At 36.3% G+C, this 19,698-nt stretch overlaps 1 protein-coding gene across 9 annotated transcripts in view; it reads right to left on the reverse strand.

Moving 5' to 3' along the window:
- The window catches only part of RAB3GAP1 (RAB3 GTPase activating protein catalytic subunit 1), a 124,677-nt gene that overhangs the window by 2,781 nt on the left and 102,198 nt on the right, over positions 1 to 19,698 (reverse strand). For 8 of the 9 annotated variants that reach the window (XM_022569599.3, XM_089916051.1, XM_089916048.1 and 5 more), the window contains 5 exons: positions 16,571 to 16,798; positions 3,522 to 3,618; positions 3,321 to 3,424; positions 3,089 to 3,204; positions 1,475 to 1,577 (listed from right to left, as the gene is read on the reverse strand). In XM_022569599.3, coding sequence (XP_022425307.2) covers positions 1,475 to 1,577; positions 3,089 to 3,204; positions 3,321 to 3,424; positions 3,522 to 3,618; positions 16,571 to 16,798 — 648 coding nt within the window. Of the gene's footprint in view, positions 1 to 683; positions 704 to 1,474; positions 1,578 to 3,088; positions 3,205 to 3,320; positions 3,425 to 3,521; positions 3,619 to 16,570; positions 16,799 to 19,698 lie in introns of all 9 variants that reach the window. The other variant, XM_089916052.1, reaches the window with a different exon arrangement.

Genomic DNA, 19,698 nt, shown 5'->3' on the forward strand with positions numbered 1-19,698 from the left:
GTGTCATTAATTTTTCATTATAATTCTCTGTATTATCCAAATTTTTACAGTAAGACTTTACTTACAGTCTCAGGGAAAAAGCTTATTTCCATATTGGGGAAAATAATTTTGCTTACGTATTTAGAACAATGAGAGTGTTGTACTCTCAGCATTAAAAATATTTTATAAATACTTCAGATTTTAAATCGTCTTAACACACAGGTTTTTAAAAATGAAAGAATTTTTGCAGTATAAGGAAAATTCATATTGTTGTTAACAAGGAAATGTGCTTATAAGCACTGGCTAGTAAACTGACAAATATATCACAGGATGTGAAAACAGACTTGGTTCTGGTTTCATGCCAGAGAGAAAAACAAAATAAATCAAAGTAAGCATGTATTGTTTTCGAGAACTTTAATTTATAAGGAAATATTTGGTTTTTAACTTGAAATCCTTAAATTTAGCGGGCCACCCCATAAATAATCTCAGGTTTTAGTTCTTGCTAAAATTCCTATCAGTATATTTGGCTATGATTTTGAATATATTCAAATTCAATATATTCAAATTCATATATTCGATGCACTCCAGACCTACTCAAAGGAGATTATGAAATTTTTATTCCATGTGTAAACCCACGAAAATTCTTTTTCTCATTTGACTGTGAGAATTATACCTTCAAAACTGGGCCATTCTAGTGTCATCACAGTGCTACATAAGGGGCACCCTGTATTTAGTACACTTCAAAATACTTTTATCATAATCTTTACTATTAATGAGTCCTGATGTGAGAATCACCTACGGAATACCAGCACCTCTTAACCAGTAAACAAGATCAGTACAGAGAGAATCAACCCAAAGTATAACTAATACCATCCTCATAAAAATCCAAATCGTAACAGTTTTAGAATGTCAGAGGTACTATACGATTTTTTAAATTTTTATCAGTAGAATTAATGACCCAGGAAAGTTTTCAAATTGAGCTTTCTTTCTGTGCTGAAGACTGTTTTCCATAGTCCTAAAAATCTGAATCTTGCTCTTCCTTCTTAGGAACCCTCTGAACTTAGATCTCTTCACCATTATAAGAATAGTTACATTTACTAACTCCAAGCTAAGTTGTGAATCCATTGCAGTACATGGAGTTTAAAACTGGTAAAACTAAACTCTAATTTGAAAGTAGTAAACATTTTTTCCACAGCACAGCACTGGTCATTGCTAAACAAGTCCCTATCAGATTCATTAACAAGGAATTTCAGGCCATTTTAACTTCTGAAATTTAGGTACTAAAATAAACTTATCATTTTATTTAAACATGTAAGAAAGCAGATGGATTTCAAAGACTAAAAAGTTACTGTTGAGAGTCATTATTTCTTCAGTGTTCGAATCCAATGCTGTTATTAGCAGCTGTAGAATCGGCCATGTGTGGGAATCAAAACAGTACCTTACTGAGCAGAGGCCTGGAGAGATCATGACACAGTCAATAAGGAATCTCACATACCCTCTGAGCATTCACAAACAGCTTGTGAATGATCCTGCCAGCGTGTCCTCTTCCTGCACCGACAACTAACACCTCAGGTTGCTCCAAAAGGCAACTCACAAACCTGGAAGAGAGAGGTAATGAAAGGATAGAAAACGAGCTGCTCAGTTCACACTGGGTCAATCCTCCCTGATTCATTTCGGGGACAGACCATCAAAATGATACCGGCGAACCCTACACCAAGGCTGGAGTGGAAATTTTTTAACAGGACAGATCGACATTTGGAATTAAAATCGACTCAAATGACAATCTTACTGCCTTTCAACTGTTTTTGTAAATTTTTTTAAAAGCCCATCTCTGTCAAAGTGTAAGAAAAAATATTCAGTCTATTTCTTTCAGACTATAGAAGATGCTACACTAAATAAAAGATTTTTAAAAATATTTTTAACAACAAAAACCATGTTTAATTTATACAGCAAAGCAATGGTCCTTATTTCTCATTTTTGTTCTTTTAAGGTGTATGAGTGAGTGTGAGTGTGTGTGTGTGCATGCGCTTAAAATACATGTTGTGCTGGGCAAAGTCTCAATTGTAAGCTGTGCCATTATGTGCTGGAAACACTCTACTTCCAAGTATATCACAGACAACGTATGGTGGAGCTAAGAGAGTCGAAGGCACAGAGCCACCAACTCTGCACCACCTGCTCACTAACTCATACTGCTATCTTAGAAACAATTCCTGTGATTAGAGCATATTCTTCTCATTTAAGAGGAAGGAATTTTCAAGAGCAAAGAAGGCTGGGCGAAAATTTCAACAAAAGATATAATATTCAAACAAGAACTTGTTAAAAGCTATAGCAAATGCCTTGTCACATAATATTAATTATTTATCATCAATAATGCCATTTCTCATGGAAAGACTGATGAAAATTTTAGTTATAACAAATTCAAGCTGCTCAAGTAGCTAATTTGGAAACACTTTATCACCTATTGAAACAACATCGTCCTTTCAAGTACCTCAGGCAAAAAATGGACAGGGACCCACAGTGACAGGCTCCCTTCGAAATGGTCCAAATCTTGGAAGGAGGAAAAGACTGACCCAATAATTTGCCTCATCATGGAGAGGCCATCTGGTCACTCTTTCAAAACACATTCACAAAGCACAGAAGGTATGCACATTTGCTACCACAAATCTTGTTCAGAAGATTTAGTAACTCTTTAGTAAATCTTGTGTAAAAACTAGGAATATTCAGCAGAAATAGTTTCAGAACACCTCTGCCTGTACTTAAGGAACAGTGAGAGTGGAAAGCAAAGCTCTGGGGCCCTGCAAGTAACAAAGAGTAAACAGCCAGTTCCTCCACAGGCAACTACTCCAAGAGCAAACAAGGACACTCCTAGAAAGAGAGACCTGGAAGCCTTCGTTCTAAAAGTGGGAGGAATGGAAACACGTGGCAAATACTCAAGAGATACAGGAGAGGTCAAATCCTATGATAAATATTTCTCTGTCTCTAGCCAATGTTTGTTACAAAAAATAGAGGAACACTACAGAAGATTCTCAATATTTTACAAAAATTTTCTAAAGAGAGTGGTGGCTTTTCCTATTTGCAGATAAAAATGAGTTAATCAGATAGCAATTACCTTTCAAGATCTTCCTTTTCCTCCTCTTGTTCACATTTCTCAGTTCCAAACTTGGCTTTCAGTGAGCGGGCTCTAGCAATTATAGCTTCTACATTAGTAATTTGATGGATGATCTCCTAACAGTGCAAAAGGGCAGAGGCATACATTGGAAGACAGCAAAAAGCCTTTAAAAAATGTATCTTTAAAATAATTATTGCCAACTGGGGAGAACACTTGGAAAGATCAGACTTACTTCCAATTTCTTGTCTTCTGGATTGGGGAAGTGCAAAACTTTACTGGAATGAGATATTATTTGCTTTATAATCTTCTTAACTGAAGAAATGTTTTCCAGACTTTCTATTTTTAAAAATATCAAAGCCATCATTAGATAAGTTAGGCAAAATCTACTTTTATTTTGGAAATGAACTAATGACTAATCAAATAAGACATTTACCTTCCTCCTTTACCTTGAGTACGGCTGCATGAATTACACAAGGTAACAGGTGCCTAGCAAGGTCTGCAGGTTTCTGTACTGCCAGATAGTGCAGCACCTGAAGGAGACATGAAGTGAGATAACTGATCAATGCAGTTGTCAAAGAATAAAGCAGCCATTTATCGGGTCGGCCAACAGGTTCGTTCACTTTCTTCCGTGAGATGGCTCTAGCAGCAACTTAGTTTTCTTTAACTTCATTCGAAATAATTTTGTTAGATCGTATGTGACAGCTGTCATATCAGTGTGCATTTAAAAAAAGACTTAGCAAAATTGGTGGATTTTTGTGTAGCCATTTTAATATTGAAGATCGAAGAAAACAAGCAACATTTTTGGCACATTATGCTTTATTATTTCAAGAAAGGTAAAAACGCAACTGAAATGCAAAAAAAAGATTTGTGCAGTGTATGGAGAAGGTGCCGTGACTGATCAAACACGTCAAAAGCGGTTTGAGAAGTTTCGTGTTGGAGATTTCTTGTTGGATGATGCTCCACGCTCAGGAAGACCAGTTGAAGTTGACAGGGATCAAATTGAGACATTGAGAACAATCAACGTTATACCACGCGGGAGATAGATGACATACTCAAAACATCCAAATCGAGCGTTGAAAATTTGCACCAGCTTGGTTATGTGATGTTTGGGTTCCACATAAGTTAAGCGAACAAAACCTTCTTGACCATATTTCTGCGTGTGATTCTCTACTTAAACGTAATGAAAACGTTCCGGGTTTTTGTATGTTTATTTATTTATTTATGGCTGCATTGGGTCTTCGTTGCTGCATGCAGGCTTTCTCTACTTATGGCAAACGGGAGCTACTCTTTGTTGCGGTGCACGGGCTCTAGTTGTGGCACATGGGCTCAGTAGTTGTGGCTTGTCGGCTCAAGCGCAGGCTCAGTAGTCGTGGCGCACAGGCTTAGTTGCTCCGTGGCATGTGGGATCTTCCCAGACCAGGGCTCGAACCCGTGTCCCCTGCACTGGCAGGCAGATTCTTAACCACTGCACCACCAGGGAAGTCCCAAACGTTCCATTTTTAAAACAGACTGTGATAGGCAATGAAACAATACAACAATGTGGAATGGAAGAGATCGTGGGGCAAGCGAAATGAACCACCACCAACCACAACAAAGGCTGGTCTTCGTGCAAAGAAGGTGATGTTGCGTATATGGTGGGATTGGAAGGGAGTCCTCTATTATGAGCTCCTTCCAGAAAACCAAATGATTAATTCCAACAAATACTGCTCCCAAAAAGACCAACTGAAAGCAGCACTCAATGAAAAGTATCCAGAATTAGTCAACAGTAAATGCATAATCTTCCATGAGGATAATGCAAGACCACATGTTTCTTTGATGATGAGACAAAAACAGTTACAGCTTGGCTGGGAAGTTCTGATTCACTGGTTGTATTCACCAGACATTGCACCTTTGGATTTCCATTTATCTCGGTCTTTACAAAATTCTCTTAATGGAAAAAATTTCAATTCCCTGAAAGACTGTAAAAGGCACCTGGAACAGTTCTTTGCTCAAAAAGATAAACCGAAGGCACTTTTTGGCCAACCCGATGAAAGAGTACCACTGAACTCACATCTGTAACAAGGGTAGAGATGAGCTCTCTTCTCTTCTCTTAGTACCTACCGCTGCTCATTCAGGTAAGTAGCTGCTACTCCCAAAGGTAAGAATAATGTTACTGAAATCATCTAAGAACTTCAGTCCTTAATAATGGTGAATACTCTCATAATTTTTTTTCCTACTTCCATATGTAATACATGCAGATTAGGAAAATACAAAGAAAATTAAAACCACCTGAAAATTATACCACCTAGAAATAATAATTGTTAGTGGTGGAGCATTTTCATTCCAGGATTTTTTAAAGATTTTGAATATACATAATATATTAAGTGAACTAATATTAAGTATGTAAAATACTGTTTTGTAACCTGCATTCCTCAGTTAAGATTTCTAAACATTGCTAGTGACCTTCCTCTAAATTTTTTGGTTTTATTGTTTTCTAAAATGGAAATTGTTTTATTATTTTTCTGATTAAAAAAAACACACAGAAAAGTATGTATAACACTTGGACCCTACCTTTAAGCTCTTTATTCAACAGCAGTAAAGACAAAAGAAATATCATCTCAAAATATGAGCCTGGCTGATAAATGCTCACAGATCTCAAAAGTACATAAGTAAATACAAAGAAGTATAATGCAAAAGTTCTCTAGAAATCCTACTTCCTAAGGAACAACACAGTTTTGTGTTTTTCTTCTCAGACTTATTTCCTTAAACACAAAGATACAGATGCATATGCAATTTCTTAACAAAAACTCATACACAATTTCATAACTTGCTTTGCTCATTTAATGATTTATGTTTAAAATTATTTGCCTTGGAGGGTTTTGCGTTTTGAAACGTTTTTAAAATTAAAAAACTTTTTAAAAATACACATACCCAGAGTATTTTATAAATACAGAAAACACACTCGTTTATACACCAATGAGCTTAAGAAACAGATCACCAGTACTTTCCAAGTCCCCCTTGTGCCCTCCCTTCTTTCATTTTTCTTCATAGCTGTCTCACATATGTACGTAGCCCTAAACAATGTGTTGCTTAGTTTTGTCTGGTTTTAATTCTCTGTATAAATGGATTGCTTCTGGTTATGCTCCTCAGTGACTTTTCATTCAGCATTATTTCTGAGATGCATAGATGTTAATACTGATACATGCTCTAGTCTACTCATTTTCACTGCTGTATTAAAATGCCCCCCCCATTTTTTGGCTATTAAAATAATGTTCCTGTCACACTATTTCATATGTTTGTGGTGCACATGTAGAGGAATTTCTTCAGGATATCTAAAAATAGACAATGCCAAAATTATTATTTTTCAAATACTGAAGTCATATTCCAAATTATTTTACCAAGTATTTGAACAGATTTACATTCTTATATAGAGTAATAATATGAGTTCCCACTGTTGAACATCCTTGTCAACACTATTCCAAATGCTGTTTTCCTTAACTCACAGAAAAACAAATTTCCAAGAATACAAAATATTTGTACACCCTTTGCCTACATTGACTTGCTAACCTTTTACCTCATCTCTTTTATCACAGGTATCTCTCCTCCTCTGTAGGTGCATAAAATATATACACACATACATTTTTTTCTGAATAATTTGAGATCAAGTTCCATATACGATGTCCCTTTAACTCCAAGTATGTATTTCCTAAAATTAAGAATGTAGTTAAACTAAATTAACACTGATCAAATACTTTTAATCTAAGCTATTATCCTTAGTACAACTTTGTCAATTGACTGAATAATGTCTTTTATAACCTTTTCCCACCACCATACGGGATCCAGTTAAAGATCATGCATTGGCTTTAGTTATCACACCTCTCTAATCTCAATGAATCTGGAAGTTTTCCAGTCTGTCTTTTATAACATTGACATTTTGAGTATAGTCATCCTCCCTTTTTTGGTGAACTAAATTCCATACTTTATTCCTATTTCCTTAGTTTTAAGGATTGAGATATAATTTACATACCATAAAATTCACCACTTTAAAATGTACATTTCAGTGGTTTTTAGCATATTTGCAAGTTTATGCAACTATCACCACTATCTAAGTCCAGAAAATTTTCATTACCCCAAAAAGAAACCCAGTGGCCAAAAGCAGTCACTACCCCCAATCCCCCAGCAACTACTAAACGAACTTTCCTTCACCATGGACTTGCCTATTCTGGATAATCCATGTAAGTGGAACCATGTAATATGTGGCCTTGTTTCTGGCTTCTTTCACTCAGCATAATGCTTTCAAGGTTCATCTGTGTTACAACATATATCAGAACTCCATTTTTATGGCTGAGTTATATTCCATTGTATGGATATACAACATTTTGCTTATCTATCCATCAGTTGATAGACATTTGGATTAGTTTCACTTTGGGGCTATTATGAATAATGAGGCTCTCAATATTTGTGTACAAAGTTTCCTTAGTTTTTTATCTAATGTCCCTTTCCTATTCCAGGATCCCATCCAGGATATCACATTATATTTAGTAGTAATGTTTCTAGGCTCCCCTTGGATGTGACAGTTTCTCAGACTTCCTTGTTTTTACTGGCCTTAGACGGTTTTGAGGAATTCTAGTCTGGTATTTTGTAAAAAGTCCCTCAATTATGACTTATTTGCTGTTTTTCTGATAATTAAACTGCAGTTATATGTTTTGGGGAGGAAGACCAAAGAGGCAGAGTGCCATTTTCATCATATCAAGATGTGACTTATTATCCCTGTTGTCTCCCTTGCTCACCTGGCTAAGGTGGTGTTTGTCAGGTTTCTGCACTGTACAGCTACTCATTTCCCCTATGCTGCACACTGTACTACAGAAGGAAGTCACCGTGCACAGCCCACACTTATGGAGTGCAGAGGTATGCTCCATTTCCTTGATGGCAGAGTAGATTTAGAGTTCTTATGCATGGGAGATTTGTCTCTCCTCTCCAATTTATTCCATGATTTATTTTTATCGCTATAGACTCAAGGATATTTATATTTTGATTATAATCCAATACTTTTTTATTATTGTGCAAATTGTTCCAGTGTTGGCCATTGGGTAATCTTTCAGTTGGTTCCTGTGTTTCTTTAATCTTCTCCCACAGTTGTGTGTATTTTGGTTTTTTTAGCTCTTTTTAAAACACAGTGTTTCTCATTTGGGGTTTCTCTAATGTTTCCTCATTATTAGATGCAGATTATGCACTCTTGGACCAAACAGTACATAAGTGATGCTGGACCCTTCAGATTATCACATCTCAATGCAGACAATCTGCCCCTTATTGGTGATATTCATTTTGATCATTCAGTCAAGGTACTGTCCCATTTCTCCAGTGCATACTTATTATTTATTCCCTTGCAATTCAGAAGTATAATCTGTAAAGAGCCACTTTAAAACCATGCAAGTATGACACTCTTCACCCAGATTTCCACCTAGACTTAATATCTATGGATGATTCTTACCTGAACCAGTTACAATAAACATGGTTGTAAAATGAAGTTTCCAACTCCAACGTATCCTCTATATTTATCATTCATCTTTGTGCTGAAATGCCCTCCCTTCTCTCCCATTTCTTTATTTATCTACATATTATCAATGTGGACCCATGGGTTATGATTTCTATCCAATGGTTTATAATTCATTACTGTCCTTATCTGGCACTCAAATTGTCCAGATTTGGCCAGTAAGAGCCCCTTCAACCTAGCTACTTATGAAATGCCCCCATCTTTTTAAAAAACACTTCCTTATTTTCTGGCAACACATGATCTTCCATATATCTTACACCTTCCCTGCCCCAATCCTGAAATCAGCCATTTCTCTGAAAAAAGCATGGTTCCTTTTAGTAAGGAACGTTCTAGAAATCAAAATATATGTGCTCACTGCTGCCAGGATGTCACTGCTTCTAGATCCCTACAGAAGTGAGCTAGAAAATGTATGCTTATATATATACATATGTACATACCCACATACCTATCCGTATTTTAGAAACCTATGAGTCCATACCAATACCTCCAATTCCAATCACTGCCACTGGGTCTTCTTTGCCTTCCTCAATTCCACGTTTGCATCTCACTTCCACAATGAGAATTCTGGCTCCCAACAATACCAAATTACTCATTTGCTCAAACAATAATCCATCCACAAGTTTCAGAATTGCTTACCCGTATCACTATAAAAACAAACCTAGAAAGTACGAGTTTAAGATTTGTTTCCTGTGGTCTCCCGCCACCCACCACACCTGAAGGTATACAGTCAAACATATCTTTTGTCCATAAATTACCTGAATTAGATTTCTTCCTCCCACTCCATCCCCCTTTCAGTGCAGATGTTATTCATTTGAAATACAGCTAGTTTATCTCAGCTTGCTTTCAGTCTTAGGTTATTTCCCCTTTCTATTCTTCTTAAGTTTTGAATGTAGACCATTACATTCTTCCAGAGTCAAATGTATACAGAAAGCACACTCTTTTCTAAGTGTAACCCCTGCCCCCCATATTCCTCCCACTCTATCTTTCCCTCCCCCTCCAAACCTTCTGGGTAACTAATTTCAGTGTTTTCTGGTTTATCCTTACTGAGTGTCTTTTTGTAAACATAAATAGATATGTTTTCTTAATTGCCGCCCCCCCCCGTTTTTTTAAACACAAAATGAAGCTATACTCTTATACTTTATTTTTATACTCGTTTATACTTTACTATACTCCTTGATACTCTTTTATACTTTACTTTTATACACTTTTATATTTCTCTCTTAAAAACATATCCTAGAAGCTGGTTTCTATCAGTTAATAAAGGTTTTTCTCCTTTTTTCTTTTTCTTTTTTAAACCGCTACATAGTACTCAGTTATGTAGATGAACCACAGTGTATTCCACAAAGCTCCTAAGTTTGGGCATGTAGATAGTTTTCATATTTTGTAATTACAAGTAATGCAGCAATGAATAACTTAATGCATCTGTATTTTTGTTCTGTTGAAAATATTAGGGTAAATTCCTAGAAATGGGATTGCTTTAGGTGAAAGGGTAAATGCATATGTAAATTTTGTTAAATACTGCCAAATTCCCCTCCACAGGGGCTTGGACCATCTAGCCTCTTACCAGTACTGTATGAGAGGGCCTGGTGCCTCATGGCCTCACTATTTATCAAGCTTTTGAATTTTTGCCAATCTGATTGTGAGAAACGGTTATCTCAGTACAGTTTTAATTTGCATTTCTCTTATCATGAATGAAGTTGAACATCTTTTGATAGGTTTAAGGGTAATTATCCTTTTCATGGTGAGTTCTCTACTCATATCTCCTGACCATTTTTCTATAGTATTTGGCCCTTTATCTGCAATACATATTCTCCCAGTTTACAAATATTTCTCTCGGTTTATCATTTGTCTTTTGAATTTACTTTTCTTTTTGTCATGCAAGAGTTTTTTTTTTTTAAACAAATTCTATCAATCACATTTTTAACTGCATCTCGGTTTTGACTCCTTTCTCTAAATTCAGGTTACAGAGGAATTCACCCATGTTTTCTTCTAGTGCTCCTACAGCTTCGTCTTCAGTCCATTCTTGTCTATGGTATATGAGAGAGAACTAATTTATCTTTTTCCAAAAGGTTATTGTTATCTCAAGACCATTTATTAAAAAGGCCATCTATACCCCAGTGACTGAGATGCCATCTTCATCATATACTAGATTTCCACATGTAGTTATGGACTTTTCCATTCTGTTTCACTGAGCTATTTATGCGCCAGTATCACATTATTTAAATAGTGAGGCTTTGTACTGTGCTTTAAAATCTGGTTGGGTTAGTTGCCACCCTTTCCCTCCGTTCCCCCATAGCTCTTTCTTTTCAACCTGTTCGTAGCTATTCCTGCATGTGCTTTTTAAACAACAATTCACCCACTTAAAGTGTACAATTCAGTGGTTTTAGGTATATTTACAGAGTTGTACAACCAAAAACCACAATCAATTTTATAACATTTTCAGCACCCCAAAAAGAAATCCATTAACGTCTTCTCTCCAAACCCCTGAGTCCTAACTTGCATTTTTATTTCTCCATATGAACTTTAGTACCAACTTGTCTGGCTCCATAATAAAGCCTTTTTGTGTTTTTATTGGGATTGCATTAAATTTATAAATTGATTTAGGTAGAACTGACCTTAATGATATTGAGACTTCCTAACCAGGAACAAGGGTTATCTTTCTATTTGTTCAACTGTGTTTTTCAGGAGCGTTTTGTTTGCTTTATTCAGATTTCAAAGATTTCTTGTTAAAGTTTATTCCCAAGTATCTTAATGGCTTTTTTTCTTCTTATAGTGAAAAGATAATGACATTTACATCTTCAGAATAGCTATTATTTGTGTACATGAGTGCTACTAGTTGTATATTAACTTTATATCCTGCTACCTTGCTGAATTCTTTTGCCTGAATTAGTTTTAACAATGATTCTTTAGATTTTTTCCAGTATACTGCCACATAATCTGCAAAGTGTTTTTATTTTTAGCTCCTATGCCTCTGCTTCATAATGATACAATTTTCTACTTAGACTTGTTAATCCAGTCAATTATACTGTACAAATAGAGTTCCAAATAATCATCCTTGCATTCAATCAACATGTGTTATTTTCTTAAAGTGATAATAGAATCTGTTCACTTAGCATTTTTGCATTCAATTTCTTATTACTGGTCTGTAACTTTTTTTTTGTATGCTGTCTCTATCAGGTTTAGGTACATTGTTATAGTTACTTCATAAAAAGATTCTGCAAAATTTCCTTCAATTACTATGCATTGAAACAATTTGTGCAGCATTGGAACTACATGGTCTCTCTATTCCCCTGTGAAACCATCTAGGCCTGGTGCTTTTTTACAGGGTTATTCCTTGATAACTGTCTCTATTTCTTCTTTGGAAACTGGTCTGTTTATATATACTTTGTCTTTACTGGGGTCAGTTTTGGTACACTGCATTTTCCTAAGAAATCACCCATTTCATCTCAGTTTTCAAATTTTCAGTATGTTTAAAAAAATACTTCCTCTGAATCAATAGTCATTTGCCCTTTTCATCATTTATTTTGCATATGCATGCTTTTTCCCCTTTCTTTTGTGATTAAGGTAGCCAACGGCTTATCTACTTTGATTTTTTTTTTAACCAGATTAATTTGATCTGTTTTTCTGTTCTCTACCTCACTGTTATCTGCATTTTATCTTTATGACTGCCCTTCCTTAATTTTCATCTGGTTTTACTTTGTTGTTCTTTTTCTAGGTTTTTGAGTTAGGAATTTATTAATCCAATAATTTTCATTCTTTTGCTTTTTTAAATAATTTTTTTAATAAATTTGTTTTATTATTTATTTTTGGCTACATTGGGTCTTCGTTGCTGTGCGTGGGCTTTCTCTAGTTGCAGCGTACAGGCTTCTCATTGTGGTGGCTTCTCTTGTTGCGGAGCACAGGCTCTAGGTGCACGGGCTTCAGTAATTGTGGCTCGCGGGCTCTAGAGTGCAGGCTCAGTAGTTGTGGCGCAGACTTAGTTGCTCCGCAGCATGTGGGATCTTCGCGGACCAGAGATTGAACCCGTGTCCCCTGCACCGGCAGGCGGATTCTTAACCACTGCGCCACCTCTTTTGCTTTTTCTTGATGTAGGTATTTAGGGCTATGGATTTTCCTTTGATCGCTTCTTAAATATATCCTATAGGCTCTGTTATGCAGTATTTTCATCATCATTATTTTTCAGGAATTCTATAGTTCCTCTTTGTATTTCCCCTTTCACCTAAGTGCTGTTTAAATTTCCAGTTGGAAGGCCTAGGGTTTTTAATTTTTAATTACTAGTTTTATTGCAGAGATCAGAGTATTGGTCTTATTGCCACTATGAAACCCACTGGTGTTTTCTTTGTGCCCTAATATACTATCAGTTTTTTGTTTTTGTTTCTTTATATAAATTTTTTTTTCTTTTTTGGGGGGGGCTGCATTGGGTCTTCGTTGCTGCGCACGGGCTTTCTCTAGTTGCAGTGAGCAGGGGCTACTCTTTGTTGTGGTGCATAGGCTTCTCACTGAGGTGGCTTCTCTTGTAGCGGAGCATGGGCTCTAGGTGCGCGGGCTTCAGTTGTTGTGGCCCACGGGCTCAGTAGTTGTGGCTTGCGGGCTCTAGAGCTCAGGCTCAATAGTTGTGGCGCATGGGCTTAGTTGCTCCACGGCATGTGGTATCTTCCCAGACCAGGGCTTGAACCTGTGTCCCTTGCATTGGCAGGTGGATTCTTAACCACTGCGCCACCAGGGAAGTCCCTACTATCAGTTTTTGTGAATGTTCCATGTGTGCTTGAAAAGAAAGTACAGTTTCTATTATCAAGGTATAGTGTTTGAGAGACATCTAAAAGATCAACCTTATTATCTTGTTTAGATCTTTTCTTAGTTTTGTTTACCTGTCTTGTATTGAGTGTGTTAAAAGTCCTCTGTAATTAGTGTGTTTTGATCTATTTCTTTTTGCATCTCCCATGGTTTCTGTTTTATACAAATGGTTACCGTGTTATCTAGTACATAAACATTAACAACTATATATCCTCATTGTGAAATATCACTTTTAGACTATAAAGCATCCTTGTGTATCTCATTTAATGCTTTTCTGCTTCAATTCTATTTTGTCTGGCATTAGGATTAAAACTCCTGCTTTCTTAATGTTTTCATTTACCTGGTAAATCTCTGTCCATTGTTTACTTTGTAGCCTTTCTGAAGGCTACAGGTTTAGGTACATTGTTATAGTTACTTCATAAAAAGAATAACAGAATGCCTTGTTGACAGCAGAGTTGGGTTTTATATGACTATCTTATACTGTAATTACTCTGCATGTGATATGATTTTTATTATGTGTGTTACTCTATTTGGTGTGTGTTGTTTGCTTTTGAATAATTTTTCCATTGTACTTAGGAAGGTTTATATTTTTATTCTAGTATATAACCTTGTATTAATACCTTTTATGCTGCCCTTAATTCACTTATATCTTTATCTATTTTATGAACTGGTCTGATAATTTTAAATGGTATCCTTTGCTTACCACTTATTATCTGTGTAACAGTCAATGATTTCATTCTGCTCTCCTCCTTCTCTCTTTTTCCATCCTAACTTTTATAGCTGCATTCTCTCTACTTTGCCCTAATATACAGTTTTTACATATTCTTCTTCTACCCATGTCCCCATCTAGTTTTAGTCTTAGCTCTAAAATTAAATAAATGAAATGCTCACCCATAAGCCCTTTGCCAAAGTTTCCCTAGTCATCTCTTGGTTGGGTAAGTTCATCCTCCTATACTATATTGTTCAATAAGGCAGCCACTAGCCAAATGCAGCCATTTAGAAATCCAGTTCCTATGTTATACAAGCCACATTTCAAGTGCTCATTAAAGCCACATATGGCCAGGGGCTACCATTTTGGACAGCATAGCTATAACCAGTCTGAACACTGCAGGAAGTTCTACTGGACTGGGGCAGCTGTAGTGGACTCCTCAGGAAGGGCACACGTATACAGTTATATGGGCAAAATCTCAGAGAAAACATTTTTTATAGCCTTCACTACCTGGACATCTAGGTGGAATGTAAAATCTTTAGTGTGTATTTTTTCCTTATACTTCTTGAAAACTCTGCTCCACACTGCCCTGCTGTTGAGAAATCTGACAACTCTCTCGTTCTCTTTCCCTTGTAAATTATTTTCATGTTTTTGCCTGCAGGGTCTGAGTTTCTTGTTTTTGTTTTTTAAATATTTAAGGTCTAGTAGTATTACAGTGACATAATTTGGAGCTCACTACTCCTAGTCAACTTTCCCCTGTACCCAGTGAGCCCTTTCAATGTGTAAATTTGGGTTTTCTTTCATAACCAGAAAGTTTTCTTAAATTGCAGTTTTAAGTATTAGTTCTGTTCTAGTGCTTTGATTTTTCTGCTTCAAGGACTCTGATAAAATGAGTATTATTCCTACTTTTCCTATCTTTCATTTTTACTATTTTCTCCCCAGTCCCTTTACTCCTTTATCTCATTTTCTCTTGGCTGTTTTGCTGCTTTTCCTCAATGCCTTTTATTAAATTTAAATATGAACCTATTCTTCTGTGGGTGCCATGTAATTTAGTCTTTGTTTTTGATATGGTTGTCTTTTTCTTATACTTCTATCCTGAGTTAAATCAACAGTAGTTTCATTTCTTTGTGGGGTTTTGGATTCATTTGTGCTCTTGTTTTTAGTATTTCTAATTAAACATGATTTTTCATATCCCCCATGCTTGTTTGAGAATATTTGAGTCAGCTTGGACTGTTATGTTACAATTTTCTTCTGCTTTGTGGTCAGTTTTCTGGGAAATGTTTTTAATAGCTGAAATGATCCAATTTGTGCTTTCCGTTTTTTATAGTAGTTTCATATAGATGTGGTCTGCTCTTTACTATTATTGGTCATGTCACAGTTCAAAAGTGCCCTCTTCTGCATAATTTCTTTAATGGATGGCGGGAGATGAGGGAGGTTGATATGTCTTATTTCTCTTTCATTCCTACAGAATCTTTAATCTTCCCCTTGTTTCCTTCGTTCCCATCAATGCTTTATCTCTAAGGGGTATATCATTCCTACTTATCTACCTGGTTCATCCTCAGGCAGAGTCTCTCTGAGTGTCCACTTCTGGTCCTGCTTACTGTCAAGCCACGTCCCTGTAGCCAGTGCTGTTAACTCTCAAGCCCTACCTGTGTTGAGTATTTTGACACTTAGTGTTAGGAGCAATCTTTCTGGAGTGACTGGGCTGCATTTAAGTCTTCTGTATCCCTCAGCATTTCTTCTTAAGACTCCCTGTCCATACTCTCTACACCCACAGGCTTACAACGGTGGGAAATCCACTGGAATCTGGCTTATTTCTCTACTTACTTAGTTAATTCAAAGATCACTGTAATCTCTAACTGTAGTAATGCTGACAGCATGGATTTCTGTACTCTACTTAATTTCATGGGGTCTTTTGGGAGTTGGGTGGGTGGAAGGGTATGTGGGACAACTTGATATCAGGTGGCTGCCAATATTCTCCAGAACTCCAATGTTTTTTTTTAATAATTGCAAAGCAGTCTACTAAATGATATATCATAATTTATTAAACAAAGCCTTATTTTTGGAAATGTTGGCTGTATCTACTTTTTCACTATGAAACTTTTTGAACATCATTCTTGAACACTGATCTTTATGTATCTCTCATTATTCCTTTAATACATTTTTTTGGCAGTAGAACTGCTAAGTCAAAAGACATGATCATTTTTAAGGCTTTTGACATATGCTGTGAGATGGTCCAGTGGTAACCATTCTATGTAAAATATGCATGTCTTACTCTTTGGACTACCTGTAACCAGTTCTAAAATCTTAAATGTGAATATTCAATATGTAAAAGGTTCATTACATTTCAATGCTTTGCTTCTCAAGTATGTCCAAAGCTTTCATATCTATCATAGTTTTTAAAATACTAGAACAACAATCAGCAGTATGCTCAAACGTCAGTTACCTTTTCTGCTTCCCGTGTATCATCAAAGAGTCTCCTTTGCCTTCTAGCGGGAATTGGCTTAGCTGTTTCCCAGGCTTCTACCCACATATTGCTTGGAATCTTCATTCGGGCGCTCAGTTCTCCTTTCAGAACCATGTTGCCCTTTTCATCAATCACTTCCTCTTCAATGTAATCCCGGGGTGAGTACCACCTCACAAAATCTTCCAGAAAACAGCCTGGATTAGCTGCCTAAAACAGACAAAAAATTCAGCAGAATCAAATAAAAATCAACAGTTATTGATAAACCTGTTTTCAAAAATCATACTTTCACTTTCACAAAAAGACCAATCTTTACAAAATCTAGTATGTGACTTGAGTTACAATGTCACCTTTAAATCAGGTCAGATGTTAAAGCACCAAAAGTACTTTATTTTTGCTGCCCCCATTTTATAGAAAAAGAAAACATTTTCATTTGATGAATCTGGAAATAAAAATTTGATGTAAAGTGAAAATAAATCTCAGACTATAAGTTAATTTAAAATTATAGTATAATAACTACTCAATACTTAGAAAAGTATCAATAAGCTCAAGTCAAGTAAATTAAATAATACACAACATGATCAGAAAAATAACCCAATGATGGAAAAGTTCTGCTCTTTTTTTCCTCGGTAAGTCAATACTGATACTGCAATAAATATCAGCTAACCTCAAAAATGTTCTATTCAGCCATCAAATTCTCATGCTTTATATAACAAGTTACCATTACATAAACTGCTTTTGTGCCATTAAGGAATTGGAATTAAAATCTGCTTTTGTGCCACTAAGGAATTGGAATTAAAATCACTGTTTTTCAGGCTTCTGAAACCAAACTAATTAAAGTTTTATTTAGTGGATAATTCCATAGAATTAACAATGATGCATGCCAAAATCCTTTAAGTACTTCTACATTCAAGCCTGAAAAAAAAGGGAGAGGCTTTACAGTGTTAGTGGTAAGGCATGGAGGTCTTTTTGCCAGTGCCCAGTAATATATTAGTAGAGTATTAAGGATGGGCATATATATCATCCCCTTAATATTCAAAGGATACGTGTACACATATTAAACACATAACTTTTTGGTTATAATTCTCTACCACAACATATTCATCCTGCTATGAGTACTATATTTAATTGCCTGAAACAGTAAGTGATGTAAGCATTACTAAAAAGTGTTAAGCATATGGTCATTTTCTTTCTTTTTAAATTAAATTAACCTCACACCAAAATGAAAACCAACATGATGAGAATGGTTAGTCTTAAATTTGAAGAGCAAAACTACCAACTTCTCCTTATTGAGCTTACTGGCTGCCAGTATAATCATCCCCACCAATTTTAGGAAATCCACAAAGGGATGAGAAATCAGGAGGGTTCTTAACTGACAGCCAACAACATAAACTTCTAAGGGCTATGGCATCACAGCAACAAAAAACTGCTGTGAACTGCAATGGGTCAAGATTACTGCATGATTCAGGATTCATGTACTAAGACTGGATATTAACCAGGCAACACCACACCCTCATGAAAACATCTCAGGAAACTAGAGAGATAGGCCTTGAGTGAAGAGAATGAACCTGAAAAAGAAAACAAGACTGAACTCTTGTACTACAGAATGGGTTAAAGAAAGACAGTTCACACCAGAATTCTTCCTTCTGGTTGTCTTTATTATACCAGACAGAACACAGCGCTACTAGGAGAGGCTCAAGACTCACTTCAGCTATGGCTGATCTTCTTTCTACTCTTATAGGTATATACTCCAAGGGCATGCTCGAGAACAGGCCCTGTCCTTCTGGAACTGTGCAGTGTAGGTGCCTCATATACCTATCAGCATTTATGCAAAGCTCTGGGGACTCCCCCATGGCCCCTAATACCAAGTCATCCCTATACAAAAAGGGAAAGGCAACCATACCTATTTTAGCATGACTACGTATTTCCTAAAATATATTATCTGATTCCCACATATGGGCAGATGTGTAAGTCGGTTATTTGTCATATAATCTATTTTCTGGTTAAAACAATGTTATTGAAGAGATTTTTACATTACCCAGGTTAGTCCAAAAGAGTCTAACGAACCACAGTTTTGCTGAAGCACCGTGTTAAAGGAATTATATAGCACCTTGAGGAGCAAAGGTTTCTATGGGGAAAAGCTTTTACAGCTCCAATTTGGAATTTCCTCCTGTACATGCTTCTACAAGGACACTGCAGCAGAATAGGGACAGATGAATATGAAGGCAGCTAAAGGTCAGGTAAAAAAATAGCTGCTATGGAGGCTAGTACTTCCTACTGTGCACACACACCCTAAGCCAATTCCCTCCTCTAACTTTTTGATTTAACACATACCCTGAGAGCCAATTGGCTTCTCTTTATCCACTGTACCAACTATCTGCTTTAAAGCACATCTTTTTCTTGCCTCACAGCAGAACAGAACTCAAAGATTTTCTGTATCTTTCTAATCTCTATGGAAAAATGCAGCTCTTGAGAGGTTTACTGAAGATTTCTTCTTTTAGGAAAGATGGGGGAACACAAGCAGGGAATAAAAAGACTCCCTTTTATTGTCACTCTCTGCTAGCAGGGAAGATGAAAGTAGCATAGGTTTTCACGGGGTGTTTATGTTGAAATATCAAACTCAGGCTGGCCTACCTAGCACAAAAACAGGACTGAGTAGGAGCTGTGGAATGAAGAAATGGAGGCCATCACAGGTAGCAGTAGGTTAAGGAAGAAAGTCTGGGCATGGGAGACAGTTCAGAGTACCAATAATAGGAAAAGGAAGCCCTGTGGCCCACTGAGCTACCCATTTTTTTTTTTTTAATGTACGTGGATTTGCCTCTGCTTTCAAAAATAAATAATCCAGAAAGACTTTCTTCATCACTTGGTTTTTAAATTAATAAGCTAAGTGTCACCATTCTCTGAATCCTTTGTGTTCTAGATACAGGCCTGTATCTAAGCCTAAAATATTCTTCTCCAGGTAGCAAATGCTATTCATCCTAAACTGTGATGCTTCTGAAAAATTTTCCATGACCTCCACTCAGTACAGTCAGTCACCTTTTTGACCTTGCTCTCCTAAGAGAACTCATCACATAGTAATTATTTACATATCTCCTCCCACAACCTCAAGA

This window comes from Delphinapterus leucas, chromosome 8 (genome assembly GCF_059928025.1).
Source record: "Delphinapterus leucas isolate spDelLeu-1000000601 "Yukka" chromosome 8, BTC_Dleu_Yukka2, whole genome shotgun sequence".
In the NCBI taxonomy this organism is placed as follows: domain Eukaryota; kingdom Metazoa; phylum Chordata; class Mammalia; order Artiodactyla; family Monodontidae; genus Delphinapterus; species Delphinapterus leucas.